Source organism: Podarcis muralis, chromosome 3 (genome assembly GCF_964188315.1).
Source record: "Podarcis muralis chromosome 3, rPodMur119.hap1.1, whole genome shotgun sequence".
Classification (NCBI taxonomy): Eukaryota; Metazoa; Chordata; class Lepidosauria; order Squamata; family Lacertidae; genus Podarcis; species Podarcis muralis.
In genome coordinates this window covers 55,797,570-55,819,334 of record NC_135657.1, presented here as the reverse complement: position 1 = coordinate 55,819,334, position 21,765 = coordinate 55,797,570, and the positions used below count along the sequence as shown (strand labels likewise).

The 21,765-nt window shown below is 40.3% G+C and overlaps 1 protein-coding gene and 1 long non-coding RNA gene across 8 annotated transcripts in view; one reads left to right on the top strand and one right to left on the bottom strand.

Annotated features, from left to right (window-relative positions):
• The window catches only part of ESR1 (estrogen receptor 1), a 201,512-nt gene extending 183,846 nt beyond the window's left edge, over positions 1-17,666 (top strand). For 4 of the 6 annotated variants that reach the window (XM_028723695.2, XM_077925904.1, XM_077925899.1 and 1 more), the window contains 3 exons: positions 2,461-2,594; positions 7,030-7,213; positions 11,298-17,666. In XM_028723695.2, coding sequence (XP_028579528.2) covers positions 2,461-2,594; positions 7,030-7,213; positions 11,298-11,532 — 553 coding nt within the window. In that variant the 3' untranslated portion in view covers positions 11,533-17,666. Of the gene's footprint in view, positions 1-2,460; positions 2,603-7,029; positions 7,214-10,282; positions 10,335-11,297 lie in introns of those variants that run through there. The other 2 variants (XM_077925902.1, XM_077925903.1) reach the window with 2 other exon arrangements.
• Positions 1-21,765, bottom strand: part of LOC114594261 (uncharacterized) — a 105,486-nt gene that overhangs the window by 69,974 nt on the left and 13,747 nt on the right. The gene's annotated exons all lie outside the window — the stretch shown is intronic.

Genomic DNA, 21,765 nt, shown 5'->3' with positions numbered 1-21,765 from the left:
CCATGTGCAGGGAGGAAGGGCTCAAGAGAGAAGCCTGCTGTAGGTTTGCAGATAGAGCTCCACATGTGTGTGTTGAGCAGGCTCTCCTTGTCAGTTCTCCTCCCCACAAGGCATGGTGTGTGTGAGGGGGAGTCATCCATAAATTTCATCCAATCTAATTCATCATAATTGCACCCATGACCTTGTGTCCATGACCAAATGGCACTGATGAAGGAATATCTTCAGAAATGTATCGATTCCAGTCATATGAAGCAATGCTATCAATAGAATTTGCTGGGGTTTGTGGTTGGATATATTACTCCAGTGTACTCAACCAGTTTTATACTTCTGTTCTTAGCTCATTTTTCTTATTAAGATTTTATTGGGGAATAAGATTTTCTTATTAAGATTTTATGGCTTAGATCATAGGGCAGTGTCGGAAGATACTTCAGGTGGGTGGGACCCATAGCTGTCTGTTTATATAATGATTGTTGCCAAGCCAAAATCCACACAGGTGTTTCTGAAGCAGGATTGAACAGTCAACAGCTGGCAATTAAAACAAAACGACTGAATTGTATTGGAACATGTAAATCCCTCTGTCTCCCCTTCTTCCCACCCCATTACACTGGTAGCTGAAGCAATGTTCTTTTTTAACACTTTATCCCAGCTAATCAGTCAATATGACAATTTCAGTCTTTTTGCAAGCCAAATGCAACCTTCTGCCCTGTGCAGTACATTCACTAGCTCGCCTCTAACATATATGTTCTTAGCTATCAGTTAACTCAAGTCATGTACTGCAAGAATAGTATTTATGTGCAGAATGGAAGGAATCTCTAACTGATCATAAAAATGTAGTCACTATTTGTATAGATGGAGGCTTCATTTATGTTGTTATTAGTGGCTTTTCTGCTGGTACATATACAATTGCAATATATTTATGGAACTGTCAGCTCCTATCTATCCTCTATCTATCATCTATCTATCAATCATTTAACTCAATTTAGCAGATACCCTATAGCAACTGCTCTTGGTTGCATGCAGAAATAATTGCAGCTCAAAATCACAATTCCTCATATATCAAAAAATCAATACAGCAGCACTTAGAAAACAATTAGAGAAAGATCACATTATTGCAAGCTTGAATTAATACAAATCCTGGAAATATTTGAGAATGCAGTATTGGATCCTGCTCTTTGGCATGGACTGAACTTCATTGCCATTTTGCCTAACCCATATTACAGTTTTATGAGTTAGAACAAAAATGAAATTTCCAGCCTAGCGGCAGCAATTCTGACTCAATTAACTCAGTGGGTGTGAAGGAATTCAGGTAGAAAGACTTCTCTCAGATTTTCAGGTCACACAATTTCCCTCCTGTATATACTACCCTTTTGGCAACGAATATAATTATTATAAAACATACAGCCTCCTAGAGATGTTTAAATAAAACAGGTATTTTCTGTAGTTTTCAGGTAGTATTGAATTTAAAACCAGTTTTTAAAAGATGCAGTGCCTTATGGATGCTCATTACTTATACTAAACACCATATTAAAAACATGCAAAAAGATTCCTATTTTCCCAGGCCTTTGACTAATTAAACAATCTATGGCTTTTTAAACTGAGTTACTGTTTTAGTTTGTTATTATGTTGTGTATGTTTGTGTTTTTATACTGTAAACTACCCTGTGATCTTCAGATGAAGGACAGTACAGAAATTTAATAAATAATAACTCAAAAGATAATTCAGGCTGCAATTCTATACCCAATGAACTCAGTTCATGAGAAAATCTGTATAGGAACCCACTGTTAAAAGATTTTTTAAAAAATTATATACTTGTATGACTTACTAGAATAAAAGCTTATTGGCATCCTGTTTATGATCTCTTTCCCAAGAATTAAATGTTTGAAAGAAAATCACGCATTTAGGTCAGGCTGTGTTATTTGATATGGGTAACAACCCATATTTTATTTGACAACTAGATTATAGCATCTGGATAATGTCTGATGAAGAAATAAGCTGCTTTCCAAGTGATGAGAGGAAAGAATGATTCTGAAGTTTGTGTATATAGCGTGTATTACTTTCTTTAGTTTCTGTGGATTGTATTTAGTACTTTACCCTTAAAAGTAAGTGATTGCATGCAATTGAAGTGGTTTAGGATTTAGTGCTCCTTCAGTTTTATGCAGCTATAATAGTAGCACTTCCTGCACTTCCAGGACTCCAGCCACTACAAATATAAAGTCTTTGAATTCTTCATCTGTTAGGGCCTCATCACTGGTTGCCTGTGGGTTGTTGATTCCCTTCACTTGTACAGATCTATTGTCTTTCTTGGGCCAATTTTCATCTCTGACCCTTGGGCCCCAATTGGTTTTCTCTCCAGCTCACATGTTCTACACTCAGATTCAGTTGATGTCTCAGCTCTCCCTTTTGAGTGCTAATCACACAGAAACACACGTGCATCACTCAGATTCTGATCTTTTCTTGCAGGAATCAAGGAAAATGTGTTGAAGGTTTTTTGGAAATATTTGACATGCTGCTGGCCACATCTTCCCGCTTTCGAATGATGAACGTCCAAGGGGAAGAATTTGTGTGCCTTAAATCCATTGTCCTACTCAATTCTGGTAAGTGAGATATGCTTGTTAAGGGGTCAGCTCTAATTTCAAATTCCACGTTGCTACTTTTTCCTGTTCTTGTTGCCATACAGTTATAAGTAAAAAGTAAAAATGAAACAGTGTGTGTGTGTTTAAATTGTGGGGCATCATAGTTCTCCTAATTGTAGGGAGTCATAGTATTAATCTAACCATGTGTTATAATCTCAGTACTGCTTGCCAATCCATGCCTGCTCTTTAAACTGGACATGCTAATTACATTCACATAGTTAGCATCTATATTTGGCTGACAGACACCAGCACCACAATACCTGATATATACCCTGGGAAAGGGCAAAATGAATAGGAAAATTAGGTGGATGGGAAGGTAAAAGGAGAGTGGGTTGGAAGGGAGAGAGAGAAGAAAAGAGTGATGGGTATGTGCATGTGCTGTATGAGAGAGAGGAAAAGATGGGCATAGGGAAGGTGTCTTCCATTTGCCACATACCCTCCTCTGTGTTTAATTGAATAGGTTGGGCAAGGGAGGTAAAGTTTGTTCCTTCTCCATTCAGTCATATTTGTGTAATGCGTGGCATGGGGGGGGGGGAACGTATGTGCCCATGTGTATGTATGTGTGTGAGAGGTGTGTGTCTGTGTATGTACAGGTTTGTGCCCAGTGGAGTTGGTGAGGGTGCATCCGTCTCCCACCAACACTACAAATTTTAATGGATCCACATTTGTGCTAAAGTTGTTCAGGCAGTAACAAGGAGCTTAATGCTAGTATGCAGCACAATAATTGAATTTCAGAGCTGCAAGCAAACCCTACCCACATCTTCCACTCATGGACATGTGCTTGCTCCTTTTTTTTGGCGGGGGGGGGGGTACATATGCAATTGGAAGCTTGTTCCAACGTTAAGCAGCATGTACAGTAAGATAAAGTTTGTTAACAACGATAAAATTTCATAAACTTTTTGATATCTAAACTTCCTTCCAGATATTCCCCAGTAGATGTGGTAATAATCCATTTTTTCTGTTGCATCTTCTTATAAGATACTATTCGGGCAGCTGCCCAGGTTCAATAGATATTTGAAAGGCTCTGGACAGTGTGAGATTGCTAATCCACCCTTCCACAGGGAAGCCAAAGAAATAAGCAAGTAGTGCAGAAAAGTATTTCCTAGGGTTCACGAAAGCTTGAGGCAAGGCCCCAATGACATGCATCAGATACATGCATACCTTGAACTGTTGCATGACCTACAGGTAAAATCACTGCTTTGGGCATTGCACCAGAAAATGGGACACAAGGCTGCTTTGCAAAGCTTCTGTGATTTCAATAGTGTTGGCTTTACTTGCCTTTGATACAAAGACTTGAATGGACAAGTGAATGTGAAGTTTCATATCCCCTACATCTGCCAGCATTCCCCAAAAGTTTTGTCAGAGGGTTTGGGGGGAGCTCCACAGGGACGCGGACTTATAAAAAATATTGGGGGGGGGGGGCGCCGGGAAAGCTCATGAATAATAAATAAGCTCATGAATATGCAAATAAAGTGGCGCCGCCTCCTCGTGAGCGAATAGGGGAGAGCGTGCTGCGCCTATTAATCAGCTCCAAAGGAAATTGGGTGGAGCTTTTGCTCGGGAGGGAGGACAGGAGGCATGCAGCCCGCCCCTCCCTGTGCATTTTGGGCTGGGGGAGGGGCGGCGATGGCGCTCTGCTGGAGGGGCGCCGGAGATTATTGGGGGGGCGGAGCCCCCCCAAACGAATTTTTGAGGGGGCTCGGGCCCCCTCAAGCCCCATGGCGTCGGCGCCTATGGAGCTCCAGAACAATGTGAGATGATGAAGGTGGAATAGCTTCAAATCAGGGAAGAGACCAGATCCTCTATAGAGGCTTTTGAGGGTGTGAGTGCAAATGGCTTGTGGGGGGGGGGGGGAGCTTCCCTTCTGTAAACTTACTTCTGTTTCCTTATCTTTGAATGCAAGCCAGTATTTCTGTAAATGTAGTTTTGGTATTTGCCATTTGTTCCACAATATCGCATTCCTGACTCGTGTTCAATTTGTTGCCCATTTTGATTACCAGCTCCTCCTCAGTTCGGACAGATAACAGGCCACACATCCCTCATATTATTTGAGGCTTTGATTCTAGTTTCTTATGATGCTGTAGCTTGTTACATATTTTTTCTTGAATCTCATGTTATTCCTATTAGCTATTCTCTGAGGGTTGAATTGCAGGACAAGCTGCTGTAGTCAAAGCAACAGACAGCACAAATTATTGTGGCATCAGCATTCTGAACAGAATATGCAGGAGCTTCGTTTTGATGTAAAAAAAGCCACAATTAATATACACAAGGTATTATAGCAATTCTAGTTGTAGCTGAGGACAACAGAGCAATGCTGTTGGGCAACAGAGCAAAAACCAGTTGGGTTTTCTGAGGATTGCTGTTTGCTCCAATTGAGTGCGTTTTTGCGGGGAAAACTCCAGGGCAAAAAAGGGTGCTTGGGCTCATGGGCATAGCCCATGGGCGTAGGTCAGGGGTCAACTGCCTCCCTAAGTAAATAAAAATCAATAAAAATATAAATCTGAGGTTCTTCCCCCCTAACAAAAGCCTACCCCCCCAAAAAAAAAATCTTGGCTACACCCATGCTTGGACACAGAGCTTCAAAGTGTGGACAATGCCTGGAGAGAGTAGATGAAAGGTAAGTGTATAAGCCCCATCACTGGGAAGGAGAGGAGATGGGTGTCATTTGGTGGGTCACAAGTTATGCTTGCTTTATTTTTTTATGAGCATTCAGCTGCATGCAGGCGGAATTAACATTGGCCTAAAGTGAAAGTAGTGTTTTCAGCCTCCCCTTCTGTTTGTGTTTGCAGTTGCAAAATATAGGACATTGACACCAATTTGTGAAATTTTATCCAGATATTTGGACAGCAGCATGTCTCTTGTTGCAAGGACAGAAGCAGTATTTCATCAGCTTAGTAACAAAATGGAATCTGCCCCTAGATTCTATGTGGAAGAAATGAAATTAACCCTTCAACTTACAAAACAAAGTTGTATTTTTGGGAAACAAACAAGCAAGCAAAAAAGTATTACAACCATGCACTCTATGGAGTGCAGTAGTGTAGCACTGTATTCTGGGGCCCCAATCCAAAGAAAATTAGTCACACTTTCTTGAATGCCCTGGAAACATTGACTGTTACACTTCAACCCTTGGCTCTTACAATGAGTACATATTTTTACTCAGAAGTTTTCTCACTGAATATAATGAACTTAAAATCCAGTTCATTAAACTTAGCGCATGAATGTAAAACTGCAGTCTCAGATTTGTTGCAGCTAACCTGTCCTGTGGGTTTTCATGTGATTTTAGCATAATGAACTTCCTAAGGATTTGAGAGTTTGACACCAAACTTTGAGAGCCATAACCAGTTTTCCTGAGTTTAACTGAAGACCATGGGTTATATATATAGTCTATTTAATTGGATGGGGAAACAAGTATAAACTCAGCACTTAGGCATTGTCAGTTTGCCTACAAAACTACTCATATATTGTGAAATAGTGCAAATGACTTTAATAGGAAACTTCTGGAATTAATGTGTTGTGGCTTGCAGTCCAAGCAGCCCAGCTGCAAAGTTTGAAGCAGACTGCCAGAATGCTGATGATATGATAAAGGGATGAGGAGCATGTGGCAATGTGACTGTCTGTCTTATATCTAGCAATCAAAGTTTACATTCACTTTTCTTTCCCCTTTTTTGGTGTGTATGGTGAGGGTGAAAGGCTTGTTTCCATAATTACCATCTCAGAGGGAAGGTTAAGACCAAAGGTTAGCTCCAGTCTTCCTTCTGAGATAAGCTTTAATATGAGACCCTCTTTCATAGGAGCTGGGGTGTGTGGAGGCCGGATCTTCACACAGAATACTGAATTCATGTGTGAAGACTTTGTGTCACCTTTATTGAATATTACTGAATATTTGAATCTTCCCTAAAGGTTATGATTTCTAATGGAAGTTCCACACCTATTTTTCTTTTTGATTGACCGGCTATTCATGCTTCAGTCAGAGAAAATCAGATAGAGATAATCAGTTGATGCCTCAGTTGGAGCCAAAGTGCAACAGTACTGTAAATTTACATTGGTTCTATGCCATTTTGTGGATTTAATTTCAGGCTGCTGTGGTGTTGAGCTTCAATTATTTGTTAAAAGTGCTTAATATGTTCTCTTTATTCATAGAACACAACTTGAGTCTGTTGTGGTTTCTTCTCGGTCCTGTGTCTGTTTAGTTCATTACTTTGCCTTGCCTTATCTGTGCTTTAACAAAATACAATAAATTTAATCTTTTAAAAGGAAAAAAGGACTAAAAATCCTAGGTAAGAGTGTTTACCACCTACATTTGTAGTGTGGATATATATGTTGTCATTGAACAAAGTTCACATATTAGAATCCTGCTGCCACTTCACTTTTTTCTCTCTCTTGCCTTCTTCCATAGGTATCTACACATTTCTTTCCAGCAGCTTAAAATCACTGGAGGAAAAAGACCATATCCATCGCGTTCTTGATAAAATCACAGACACCTTGATACATCTGATGGCCAAATCAGGCCTCTCTCTGCAGCAGCAGCATAGGCGACTGGCTCAGCTCCTCCTCATCCTTTCCCACATTAGGCATATGAGGTGAGTTGCACTAGTGAATGCTAACTTGTAAACAAAGCAGACATCATAATATAATATGCTACAGGGAGTGTCAAAAATGTTCTTTTCCCTTCACCATAAGGAGATATACGGACAAGTACTTCTGCAGACAAGGTTGTCCGCTCTGAAATTATTTAATTAACCTCCATCACCTCTAAACTTGAGAGGTCTGGAGGGTGGCAACACGAGAACGGGCCTTTTCTGCAGTGACTCCCCATCTGTGGAATGCTCTCCCCAGGAAAGTTCACCTGGCGCCTTCATGATACACCTTTAGGCGCCAGGCAAAAACATTCCTTTTTAACCAGGCCTTAGGATGTCAATCAAATCAACCCAATGTGCTTTTAAAATGGTGTGTGTGTGTGTGTGTAAGGGAGTTATTGGGTTGTTGTTGCTTTTTTTGTAGTTTTATATTTTGATTTTATTCTGTGAACCACCCTGAGACCTGCAGTTATAGGGTGGTATATAAATTCAATAAATAAATGTCACATTTGTGAAAAACAGTTACAATAGACTCTTTCATGTGGTTCATAGTCTAATAGAACCACCTTCACCATTGGGGTCTGGTAAGGACCCCAAGATCTCCTGCAACAATTTTGCAGATAAAATCAATCAAATTTGGAAAGAGGTAGAGCCCACCGTGGTAGCAGGGCCGGAGCGGGGGAGTGCCAGTGCCCTGTCTAGATGAGTTGTATGGGATCAGTTTCAACCTGCTACCTCCAAGGATGTGGACAGGCTGCTTGGACAAGTAAAACCGACCACCTGTCTCCTTGATCCTTGCCCATTCTGGCTCATAAAAATGAGCCAGACAGGGCTGGGCAATGGGCTCTGTGGTGAATGCTTCCCTCTGTGAGGGAGTCTTCCTGGACCCCCTTAAAGAAGTGGTTATTAAACCGCTTCTTAAAAAACCATTTTTCAACCTGGTCACCTCGGCCAATTATCATCCAGTCTCAAATATTCCAATCCTGGGTAAGATGATTGAGTGGGTGGTCACTGAACAACTTCAAGCATCTCTAGAGGATGTGGAACATTTGGACTGAAACCACCTTGGTCATGCTGGTCAATAATCTCCAGCAGGCTAGGGACAGAGGGGAAAACTGTTCCCTAGTTTTGCTGGATCTCTCAGCAGCTTTTGATACCATCATAGTATCCATCTGGACCATCTAGGATGTTTGGGAGCTGGAGGCACTGTTATGTAGTGGTTCTGCTCCCTCCTAGTCTGTGTACAGAAAATGGTGTGGGGATGAGTGTTTGGACCCGTGGGTGCTCACTTGTGGGGTGCTTCAAGGTTCCATCCTCTCCCCCATCCTTTTTAACTTCTATATGAAGCCGCTGGGAGAGATCATCAGGGGGATTTGGCTGAGTGTCCACCAGTATGTGGACAATACCCAGCTCTACCTCTCATTTAAATTGAAACCAGTGAAGGTGGTGAATGTCCTTTGTGAGTTTCTTGGAGACGGTTGGAGGATAGGTGACGGTTAACTGATTGAGGTTGAATCCTGACAAAACAGAAATACTGTTTGTGGGGGACAGGGAGCGGGCAGGTGTGGGGGACTCCTTGGTCCTGAATGGGGTAACTGTGACCCTAAAAGACCAGGTACACAGCCCCAAGATCATTTTGGACTCAGGTACAGGTCAACTCTGTGTCCAGGGCAGCTGTCTACCAGCTCCATCTGGTACACAGGCTGAGACCCTAACTGCCTGTACACTGTCTTCCCAGAGTGATACATGCTATTGTTATCTCCCACTTGGACTATTGCAATGTGCTCTATGTGGGGCTACATTTGAAAGTGACTTGGAACTACCATTAACCCAGAATGCAGCTGCTAGACTGGTGACTGGGAACAGCTGCCAGGGCCATATAACACAAGTCCTAAAAGATCTACATTGATTTATGCTCGGAAACGTACTGGGAGCCAAAGTGTTGGTGTTGACTTTTAATTCCCTAAATGGCTTTGGTCCTGTATACCTGAAGGAGTGTCTCCATTCCCATCATTCAGCTTGGACACTGAGGTCAAGCTCTGAGGGCCTTCTGGAGGTTCCCTCATTGCAAGAAGTGAGCATATAGGAAACCAGGCAGAGGGCCTTCTCAGTAGTGGCACCCGCCTATGGAACTCCATCCCATTAGATGTCAAAGAGATAAATTATTATATAACTTTTAAGGCAGCGCTGCATCAGGAAGCTTTTAATGTGTGATGTTCTGTTGCAGTTTTGTATATTTTGTTGGAAGCTGCCCAGAGTGGCTGGGGCAACCCAGTCAGATGGGAGGGGTACAAGTACCATGTTTTTTGCTCTATAAGACTCACTTTTTCCCTCCTAAAAAGTAAGGGGAAATGTGTGCGCGTCTTATGGGGCGAATGCAGGCTGCGCAGCTATCCCAGAAGCCAGAACAGCAAGAGGGATTGCTGCTTTCACTGTGCAGCGATCCTACTTGCTGTTCTGGCTTCTGAGATTCAGAATATTTTTTATCTTCTTTTCCTTCTCCAAAAACTAGTTGCGTCTTGTGGTCTGCTGCGTCTTATAGAGCGAAAAATATGGTAAATAACAATAATAACAACAATTCATTAAAACAATGGAAAGTCAGATAACCTAATGTTTCTACACACATGACAAGCACATACTGGTATGCCTTTTAGGTTTAGGTTTTTTTAAGGAAGAAGCAAATTGTGACTCTTATTAGTAAAAGATATATAGTAAATTTCCAGGACAGGAATGAGAAGAGAGAACCTCTAATGGTGCACTAAAGTATAATTTATTCAGGCCACTGTGTTTAGATCGCACTCTTCATCAGAGGCAGTATAAAACAATCTTTGTTATTTCCAGCGTCAATCGTACTCCAAGGAGGCCAGTTAAAATTATTGGACATTATTAACTTAGGTCCCATATCAATAGCCCTTGGCTACAGACCTCTGTATTTTGGACATGTTCTGTTACAAAGCGATTCATGTCATTAAGATAAAGCGCATTGGACTGAATGCATTAAATTTTAGTACACCTCAGACATTCTCTTTTCTCATTCCTGTCTTCCATCCTTTTTTCCACTTTCCCTGACAGGTCACAATACATGGCTGGAAGGCTGTGTTTGGGGCCTTATGGTGAAGGGCTGGTAAGAAATCTTATAAAGAAATAAAATAAATAATAAGTTATGTGTGGGGTATATAAGCAATTGTACATCTCTACTGAAACATGACACTGTAGTGGTGTTTTAAAATGAGGGCAGGGAAGGAAAGGGGCCTATGAGGGAAGAGTCAGGATCTGTGGACAGGCCCAGAGCCACTAGCACCACCAAATTCTTATCATAATATGGAGTGCTTTTAAAGAGTAGTTCAGAATTCATAAACATTTAAGGAATATGTCAAGTTGCACTATTGTTCCTTCTTTCTTAGAGGGTGTAACCTAACTGGTAGCAGCTCTCCAGAGTTTCAGACAAGTCACAGTCAAAAGTTCTACTGGAAAACACAGAGGGATTGAACCAAGGCCCCTATGCACATAAAGCAGGGTAGCCAATGTGGTTCCCTCTCTTGAGACTACAACTCCCATCATGCCAGATCCTTGGTTACGCTGGCTGGGACTGATGGTTGTAGTCCAACAATAACTGGAGGCCACCATATTGGCTATCCCTGGGGTAAAGCATGCACTTTTTCACTGAACTCGAGTCCTTTTTCAATGTTACTGAGTTTTCACCACTGTGCAACATGACAGCAGTAGAACAATCTTAGAATGTCAGTCACAATAGCATTACTATGAGGACAAATGTATTGCCTATCTCTCTAGGGAATTGCAACATTTCTGAGACAAAGATCTGCAGCATCTGGATATGCCCTAAAAATGTTGCAGAGTCTCGTGAAGAGACTTAAGACATGTTGGTCTCGGAAGCAAAAAGAAAAAGAAATGAATTCAACCCCTGAATAGTATCATCACCACCACCACCACCATCGTGTCAATTGGTGGCACTTCTCAGGGTATTCCAAAGTTGGATTCCCCTACTTTGTCCTGTGGTAGATCCATGCCTGAAAGTATGATTTCTCTGCATGATAACATCTTGTTTTATTTCTATGTGAATCTGCAGCAATAAAGGAATGGAGCACCTCTACAACATGAAGTGCAAGAATGTGGTCCCTCTTTATGATTTGTTGCTGGAAATGCTAGATGCCCACCGTTTGCATGCCCCTGCAGCAAAAAAACCACCGCCACGTGAAGATGAGGCCATGAACCAGTTAGCAACCACATCCACTGCAATGCATTCCTTACCACCTTGCCGTGTGAACAAAAAGGAAGATGCAAAGGAGCCAGAAACCAAATGAGAGCCTACATTTCAAATAGCCTACAGCTTTCTGATAATCCTATTAAAAAACTACCTACTTCAGGCTTAGCTGAACTGGTACCATGTGTAAGCACTCCAATACTCAACAATCACCAGTGATTCCCAAAGCATTGCTTGATGATATTGTTAGTGGAATGTATAATTTTGGACATAATATGGGGAGTCAGAAACAATTATCTCTGTTTAATATAAACATAACACAATCATGAGGATTCCTGAGGTCTTTTTGCTGGTATCAGACTGAAAATTTGGGTGACCTTTCTCTTTGAAATCAACTGAGCAAAGATCCCAGCTGAGTTTGAGTAGGTGATGTTTACATTTGATGTTCATTGGCTCTTTGATAAATGTAAGAACCCTATTCCCCCGCAGCACACCCACGTAATTATGGCGAACTACTCAGATTTTGTTAGACTCCAGTCTCATTCATATTTCAAGAAAAACCAACAGGATTTAGAATATCACCATTCAGGCTTTTTAATTGTTATTTCAGGGAAGTAATCTATATACAGCTAAACAAAAACTTTAGACCACGTGAACAGATGACTTCAGCAACAAATCCTTCAATTAACTTGTTATGAGTGACAAAGAAGTGCTAGGTTGCAGTGGCACCCATAATGGGCTTGGTACAGCATTACAGAGCTTATGCTGGTAGAGATGGAACAGGTAGTTTTATGCAGAGCTATTTTTCTAGAAAAAGAAGTGCTGGAACTCACCACGAATACAGTGGTGCCCCGCAAGACGAATGCCTCGCAAGACGAAAAACTCGCTAGACGAAAGGGTTTTCCGTTTTTTGAGTCGTTCCGCAAGACGAATTTCCCTATGGGCTTGCTTCGCAAGACGAAACATCTTGCGAGTTCTTGCGAGTTTGTTTCCTTTTTCTTAAAGCCGCTAAGCCGTTAATAGCCGCTAAGCTGTTAATAGCCGCTAAGCCGCTAATAGCCGTGCTTCGCAAGACGAAAAAACCGCAAGACGAAGAGACTCGCGAAACGGATTAATTTCGTCTTGCGAGGCACCACTGTACCTCCCTCACTCTTTTAGAATGGCAATGGCGCCCACCTGAAAGGTGCCAGAACCAAGTTCCAGTGAGTTCCAGCTGGGAAAAGAAGCCCTGGTTTTATGATCACATAAAGAATTCTTAGATGGGTAGCTACAGGCAGAATCCAACACATGGGCCTACTAATTTCTGCAATGTGGTTGGAATGAAAGGATTGAACAAAAGTACTGTGCAGAAGTACATCCTTCCCACAGTTGTCTGGGAGTCAACCCTGTATTAACAATTATAGCAGAATTTTTTTATATATTGCCTTTGAGAAGAAAGGCAATTAATGCATTTTATAAATAAGCAGAAGAATCAAAATAGTGCAGTTTAGACACTACCTGATACATTATAGTATGAGATAGCAAAATCTGACTGATCATGTGGGAAGTTTTGTTGGTGCTGCCAGGAAGATACCACACTAGAATGGGAGCTTCCCTTTGTATGTTGCCATTTTGTACTGCAACTGAACAGCTTGCTGCTGCATACTTAGGGGTAGCAGCACTCTCACTTGTATGAATGGCATTGAATTTGGTCTCAAAGAAGAAGCTTGTATCCTTACAATTGCTGGGAAACAGAACAATTGTATCTATTGCATACTATCAATACTGCACAAGAGGACAATAATGTGGGGTCTTTGGGTTCTACATAGGTACAGAAGTGAGTTCATGTTTGTGACTGGATGCTCCCCAGTGTACAAAATAGCTCTGTGTTGAGTAACTACTGGCAAAGAGGAGGGAGGTGATGTGAGTAAAGACAATTTGTGTGGCATTGCAGCCGAGGTCACTTTCTGCCATTGGCCCATGCACATAATGGCCCCAACTAATGATGATGAGCACACACACCTGGGGGCAGAACGGAACCAAATCTGCAGGTGATCATCATGAGCTGCTTTTGTGGTATATATTGTTGCGCTCTTGCCTCTACCCAAAATCTATAAAAAGCAGTACAAGCACTAATGTTGTGAATAGTTTTCATCTCGTCTTAATTTTGCAAAACGCGCTCACCAATGCCTAGATATTGAGCTTTATTTCTGGTGGCCTTGCTTTTTATTAACGTAATGAAGTATTTGTTTTTCTGCATTCAAAATGTACAACAAAACAACAAAAATGGTTCTGCTTTGAAACTTCCCCAAAGCTGTTGGGGACTACAAAGTGCCTTGTCAGAAATTGACACATTTTCAAGTGATAACTTCTTTCTTGTGTATTGCATAGCATGAAGTATAAGCAAGAAGTCAAAATGTGTGTAGGACAACATTTAAAATAATCTGCAAAGTTTATCCATTTGTATCCCAGTGCTTATAACACCCAATACATATAATTTGTACCTTTTTTTCTAGGGGGTATTTTTAGCTATTTCCCCAATCCTCTGTTTCTTTGTGGGCACAGAGCTTTATGTGTGTACAGAACTCCTGTGCTTGCAAGGACTTATCCATTAACATCAGTGAAAATGGCACAAAGGACAGCCAGGGGCTTTCCCTCCATTATAATGAATAGGGAACAATTGTCAGGCACAAGAACTCTGTGGTTGCATTGGATAACAGAGATGTTGAACTCTGGATGGAAGGTAATGTGTACAACACAAATTAACCATCATTGATCTAAATACACAGCTGCTTTCTTGGTTCTCCTACTTAATAGCCACTTGTGTAAATTACTTAAGTAGATCTGAACTAATTTTTGTAATTTATAGACATCAGTTTTGATAAAGACCATGGAAATAATTGCTTTGGCTTCAGAAAGAAGCAAACAAAAACAAGACAAGCTACAAAGAAGTTGTGGGTGAGGGAGGGGAAATGTCAGTTTGCAACCAGAATTTGTGGTTTTAAATCTCTAGTTTTAATGCCAACATACCTGTGGCAGGTTTAGCTTGGGAGTCCAAGGGGGGAATGTGTTACTTTCTATTAAATCTGTTTAACTTTGCAGGGGTGGGGTGGTTAGTTGTTACTATTGTTAGATTGTTGAAAGCATTGTTTTATCATTATTATTGAAAGCACCTTAAATGATGTAATGTGTGTGTTTGTATGCATATTATATACACACATGCAGAGCTCACCTAACAGACAACTGAATGTAACTGTTGTATTAACCCAGTCAACCGACTAAAATACAAAAATCACCATATGTTGTTTTTATACTTTTCAGCTATCCTCTCATATGCAATCATTTGTGCCTAAGGCTTAGCGATTGTTAGAAATCACTATTTCATATCAATTTTTATATTTACATTAGCCAAGACAGCACTAATTTAGCCTTGTAACTGAACACGATGAGGAACTATCCTTTAATGAAGGAAGGACATTCAAGGCAGCTAATTACGTTTCTTACCAAAATACTACTAATGATGGATATGAAAGATACCAAATATGGCAAGGATTGGTTCTTCTTTTTAAACCGAACGGTTGATACTGCACTTAAATTTAAAGACCAAAACATAAAACGCCCTGGAGATATAGAAAATGTAATCTTGCTACATGCCAAATCATTGTAATATGTTGGATTAACTTGCCTTATCTAATGTCAATTAACAGGCTCACTGGAAATACACAGGAGTGGAAAAGCCTTGAGTGGTGATATTTGTCTCTCTTCATTATTTCTTTTTTTGGTAAGGGCAATTTTTATAGCCAAGTATGAAAGCCATTCTTGTATTTAATGGTATTGTGGACTCTTGCTCAGGCAAACCTCCTCCTGCAGATAATCAGCCTTACCCAGTCATCGTTTTCTGTGTGGCAGGGTTATGCTTTTCTGTATGCTCATGCCATCTGAAATGCCCCTACTACACACAGAAAACAATGAGAGACTTATTGTTCTGTCTCCTGCATGGAAAAAAATTAAATCTGTAAGAGATAGTGCTGCGCAACAGTAATTGTCTTTTTAAAAAATCCTTCCAGTAGCAACTTAGAGACCAACTAAGTTTGTTATTGGTATGAGCTTTCGTGTGCATGCATACTTCTTCAGAAGTGTGCATGCACACGAAAGCTCATACCAATAACAAATAACAAACTTAGTTGGTCTCTAAGGTGCTACTGGAAGGATTTTTTTTATTTTGTTTCAACTACGGCAGACCAGAACGGCTACCTACCTGTAACGAGTAATTATCTTATCTGTTTGGATGGCTTGCCACCAGAACAGGCACAATTTAGTGAACTTGAACTGTGAACAACCAATCTGATCTGCCAGACTGTCTAGCCACATCCTAACAAAGGTGAATCTCTACCTGCATCTTAATGCAAGAGTGAGTGCATAACAACATCACAGTATTGTGTTCAGTACTAATTATTGATGTGCCGCACAGGTAACTTGCAGCATACTCACATTTAACTTGTATTCATCCAGCTTTATGAGATTGGCAAATTTAAAAAATTAAATTAAAATGGGGACAAAAATATTGGGGGGGGGGCATCTGGGGAAAAGAACTTTGGCAATCCCACCACTGCACCCAATGTGTTTTGAATATACATGATTTTGGCTGTAAGTGCTATAAGTTGAGAGTTGCCTGTATTAGTTACATTCCTGGTTATTGCTGGGGCAAGCCAACAGAGGGAGAGCAAGAATTACAGTGGAAACTCCTGGATGTTTGTGTATGTTGACTTTTGCCACTGCACAATTGATTAAGGAATTTTCATCTTAATGTAGTCTCAAAACACTTGGGGCAAAAATTGCCCGTTTTTTTGTGTAATCTCTCACATTACTTACTATCCTGTTAGTCTCATGATAATATTCTGTGACAGAAAACAATGCAAGTGGCCGAATTTTTCCTTGATGGTTTTCCATTAGCCTATTGCCATTTAAAAAGTTGTCCTTCTGTACATAATTATCAACCTAAACTTGCCCATTGGAAAATTAGCTATGCCCTGATCCGGCTTTCATCGTGTCTTACAACTAAGTCCTAAGTGGGGAAGCACATTCCCATCCACCTCAAAAAAACACATCTAGTTAGTTTTAAGGAGCCTAGATAAGCATCTTCATTAGCATTTGCTGTACACATGGAATCCTGCTTACACAGCTTTTATTTGCTGGATTGTGGTGCTAGTACTTGCCATACAATTTGGTATGGACTTGAGCCTTCATTTTACAGACATGTTCTCAGTGCTACTGCTTTTAAAATGCAAAGCTAAAAGCCAACTTTTAAGTACACAAACTTTTGAAGATGCAAATGCTCTGCAGGGTAAGTCAAATTAATTGTTTGCTCTACATTACACCAATTTCTGAAAGCTTTTTTTCTAATGTATCTTACTGTGGCTTTGTGAAGTGAGTCTTCAGAACTGAAGTGACTGCTGAGTCAAGACTTGATCTTAATGCAGTGTTTTAAGCTATCTGTCCTAGTATATAAAACATTGTTGGAGTGGAATTGTGACATAAATCTTGGGGTACCAAAAATTTTCTTTTACATGAAAAGCCTTCTCTTTATAGATGCATTCTCTAGTTTTAATTCAAATATGGATGTGTTACTGTCTGGAATATTGTTCTGTATGTGATCATTGCCTTTTGACGGGCACTTCAACTTTGCACTGTTCTAAAGAGATTTTTGTAAAGAATCTACTTTTTTTGCATTCAAATGTGCCTAAACTTATATGCTGCCATGCTGCAAGCCTGTATTTTAGTAGGAATGTTGTCCTGCTGTGCACCTTTTTCTAAAAAAACAAACAAAAACAAAAAAACAAGCAGTGTACTCAATCTTGAAGTGCCCATCTAAGAATGGCAGAAGGATGCTAGTCAGAGAATAAACTCAACAAGCCACTTTATGCCACCTTATTGTATATATTTTTAAAAATGAAGCTTTTTGTGCACTACAATATCCTTTCATTGTAAAGCTTTCCCTTTATTATGAGGCTCATGGGCCATAATGTATTTGTTGAATTATTCTGCTCTTTTGCTGATGCATGTAATGGTATAATTGATGTCCCTGTTTTGTTAGAATATTGCTTTGTTAAATGAAAGAAAAGTTTAAAAAGGGTAAACTTCCTTTTTTTGCACTTTCAAAAAATGTTACAAGCAGCTTCAGAAAAAAAATCAGCAGGATATCTGATCTGTCAAGATTTTCTCAGCTTTGATGTCAAAATAAAACAATGAACCACAGCACATTCTAGTTTGTGTATTACTAAAATATATTACCTTGGGTACAGTTCTCAATAATGACTGGTTACATTTCCCTCTCATTTAGCTTTAGTAAAAAAAAAAAAAACACAATTCTTTGGTTTTGAAAATAAGTGAAGGTTAAAACTTCTGTACAATACAAAAGTAAACACACAAACAACAAAAACTGAAAATTTTACATTAGTTTTAACCTTCACATGAGGATCTGAAAAACAGATTCATCCATTTAAAAACAAATCATGCAACCTTGGGCTTGTCCCCCCACCCTGCAAAATGATTTGATTCTACATAATAAAAATCCTCCTTCCACTTTTATGCTAAACTCCCAGAATACAACTGTTAAATAGATGAAATGGTACTGTGCGAGAATAATCAATTTCAAGTTTAAGGGACCTTGAAAAGATTTTTTTTTTACAAGAACCCTGATGTCCATTAACCAGAGCTTACTTCAAAATACTAATCCCCGTGTATGTGTAGCAGCTGTATTCTGTGAACTAAAAATGGGGGAAACCTGCATATGCAGGTACATATACAGTATATTGCAGATCAAAGATCTAATACAAAACACTATCTAGTCAGCAGAGCTTCCCAAATAAATAGTGAATGGCATCCAATAAATACTCCTATTTTACAGATAAGAAATGAGTACAAGGCCAGGCATGGCAAATGATTTAATTTTTTATTTTGCAAGTTTACTTATTATCATTAAGCTATTGCGTGCCATAAACTTTTGCCAATTTACTTGCAAATCTCTCACATAGCAATCAGTAGATCTTTATATTGTTCTCCACTCCCATTTTAAAGAAATCCTTGTGTGATAGTGAATTGGGACCCACTTGAACAATATTAGGTGTTTCATAAGGGCTGGATCATACAAGCACTTGATTAACCAACATTTGATGAAATGCCGTTGAATGTATGAACTGACACTGTTGAACAACATTTGGTGTATTAAAAAACTTAAAAAGGAAAATCCCTAAATGGGCAGAGGGACCTTGAATACCAGTGAGCATGCTTGGTGGCTACAGGAAGTGGGATGGGGAGTGGGGGTGTTTGAAAACACTCTGAAAACCTTGAGCAGGGAATGAAATTGTGTAACCTGTATCAGGACATAGCTGGGTGGCTGGGACCCTAAACAAGAGCACTCCACAATGCAGCATATTGTTGTAGAAAGCACATCAAAGTACAAGTAGATAAACAGGTATCGCTCCGGAAGGAAGTTAAATGGCGTTTCTGTGCGTGGCTCTGGTTTGCCAGAAGCAGCTTAGTCCTGCTGGCCACATGACCCGGAAGCTGTACGCCGGCTCCCTTGGCCAATAAAGCGAGATGAGTGCTGCAACCCCAGAGTCGTCCGTGACTGGACCTAATGGTCAGGGGTCCCTTTTACCTTTACACTTGATGAACCTGCAAGGACCCAAGGTAAATTATTCCCAAGTCAATGAATGGGTATGGGGTGAAGACTGGTTCATAGGTTGGTTTTTAAAAGTTCAAGAATCATTATCCATAGCAGTTGCCTGCTATACTATGAGTGATAATTACTGTTTTCATCAAGAGAGGTTTCTTCCTCTCTGGGGAAAAAGGACGTGATGGAGATTCTGCTAAATTGTTGGTATATGTTATCATAGTGCTGCTGTAACATCACTACAAATTGAATAATATATTGCACCAGTATCGGTGGTGGTCCAAGACAGATTGGGGAGCCCTCTGCAAGAGAGTCATGGGGCGCCCCTTAAAGGTATGAAAGCAAGTCAGGCATAAAATATCACTTAGTTATATATATGAAGCTGTAATGAAAATATGGAACTATGTATCATAATACATTCATTGTGGTCACTTTTTATTACAACAGGAGTGGAGAATATTACTTTATATGTTGTAACAAAACTACACTGAAAACAAAGCAACAATAAGCAAGCCATTACTTCCATATGTGATGCTCTTAAATACCATAAACAGAAAGAGCAAACACACACACAAAGCATACTGTGTGATATCCACATAGGCAGGTCATGTGGTGAACTGGTGATATCCAGTACACTGATAAAGAACAGTATTATGATTTAAGGTTTAATTCTCTAGTGCCCTATTAAATGAAATTAACGTTTCCAAACCTTCTGGGATGATAAGTCCTAAATGAAAACACTGTAATCCAAGCCTCACCCAATTTTATGTTCAACTGAAATAAGTGTTGAAACTTACTAGTTATTCTTGCAACACAGATGAGCACAGATTGATTGGCTTATTTTTCTGCAGAGGGGCAGGGAGCAATTTCAACATTTTGAGTTCTAGTGAGTATCAACAACCACCTCTTTAACCCAACCGACAACTCTGTTGAATCCACGTCTCCCTCAAAGTGCAAAGATACACTTTTCAAGGTCATCGTCTCCCATTTTAGTCAAAGATTTAGCATCAAATATGAATCCATTATTCGTCCTTAAACTGCACCATTTTGTTCGATCTGTGATCTACATGAACAAGATGGCTGCTGCCTCCTTGTGATGTCCTGGTCAACTGGGTATGAGCGTGAGGACATCTCTCAGCCAAGGAACTACTACTGATGTGGATGGCTTTGGGCTTAGGGAGAAAAGGTCATCTGCCTGTGCTTTTGTAGGGAAACACTTGCATGCTTGCCATGCTGCTGAACTCAACACAAGGTAGCCTGAGACTGACTGACTGACTATAAAGGAGGCAGACAGGCTTTTCTACTTGATTAGAGTGTGGGGCCCGCAGGTGGTTGTCCCAGCCAACACTTGCAGTAAGCTGTTGCTGCACCTTGTCATAGCTGCCAACTTCTCCCTTTTCTTGCGAGGAATCCTATTTGGAATAAGGGAATTTCCCTTAAAAAAAGGAAAATGTTGACAGCTATGCACCTTGTATTCCACAAAGATACAGGGGAAAGACTTCCTCAGTGCCTGCGTGTGAAGATCTGAAGGGAGAGCCTAACCAGATTCAGCTGCTACACCCCACAATACATTAAAAACTCTCTGATAACACTCTTAACAGTCTTGGCTTCCCCTAAAGTATCCTCCTGGGAACTGCAGCTTGTCTTGGATACAAAAATGAATTGACAGTTCAATGAGGCCAATCTGGTTGACAGCCCAGCTGTGCCCCTATATGGACAGGAATAGCCTAACTTCTGCTGTCTATGCTCTGGTAACCTCTAGATTAGATTACCTAGCTGGTGCAGAATTTAACGCCCAGGTTGCAAAACGATTTGAGCATGTAACACCAGTCCTGGCCCGACTGCCCTGACTGCCAGGTCCACCTGGCACCTTGGTTACATATCTTCAGCCGCCAAGCAGAAACATTCCTCTTCTCCCAGGCCTTTTGCTAATTAAACAATTTATGGCCTTTTAAACTGTGTGTTTGAGAGAGAGGGGGTTTTTCTGTTTGTTACTATGGTATGTATTTTTGCGTTTTTATGTTGCAAACTGCCCTGTGAGCCTTGGGTGAAGGGTGGTATAGAAATTTAAGAACTAAATATACAAATAACAAATAAATGAAAAAGAGCCTAAACCCTATACCTTTTACAGTCACACTCCAGGATAAGATAAACAGGACTAAAGAACGTAGAAGGTGGAAATAAAGTAAACTGAAGAGGTTTTTCCATAGCAACAGATAATCTATAAACATACTGTGGCTGCCTCAATAGTTTTTAATAATAATATTGCCAATACAAAAATTTATCTTTATAATATGTGCTGGTTCCATCACATCATCCTCTGAAAGTCTTCTTTGGAGATTTCTGTTTGACTTCAGTGCCTCATGCCTTTCCACTCATTTACAAGTTCACTACTTTCAAAATTAACTTCCTGACCAGCGTCATAAAGGTTTCTGCCTTTCTGGAAGTGTAGAGACAGCTTGCTGAAAGTGTAAAATTACTTGCTAACTACAGCCCACTCACATTGCTTTTTCTATGGGCCTTTAGACCCCCATCGACTCCACTTTAGAGCGGTGTCTTGCTGACATGTCAACAGATGATTGTTCAGCTGTCAGAGATTAGGGGCTTGAGAAATTTGCAGGCAGTCCATATATTACATTAGTTCAAGGCAGGTACTGTATATATCTTCTGGCACTGAAC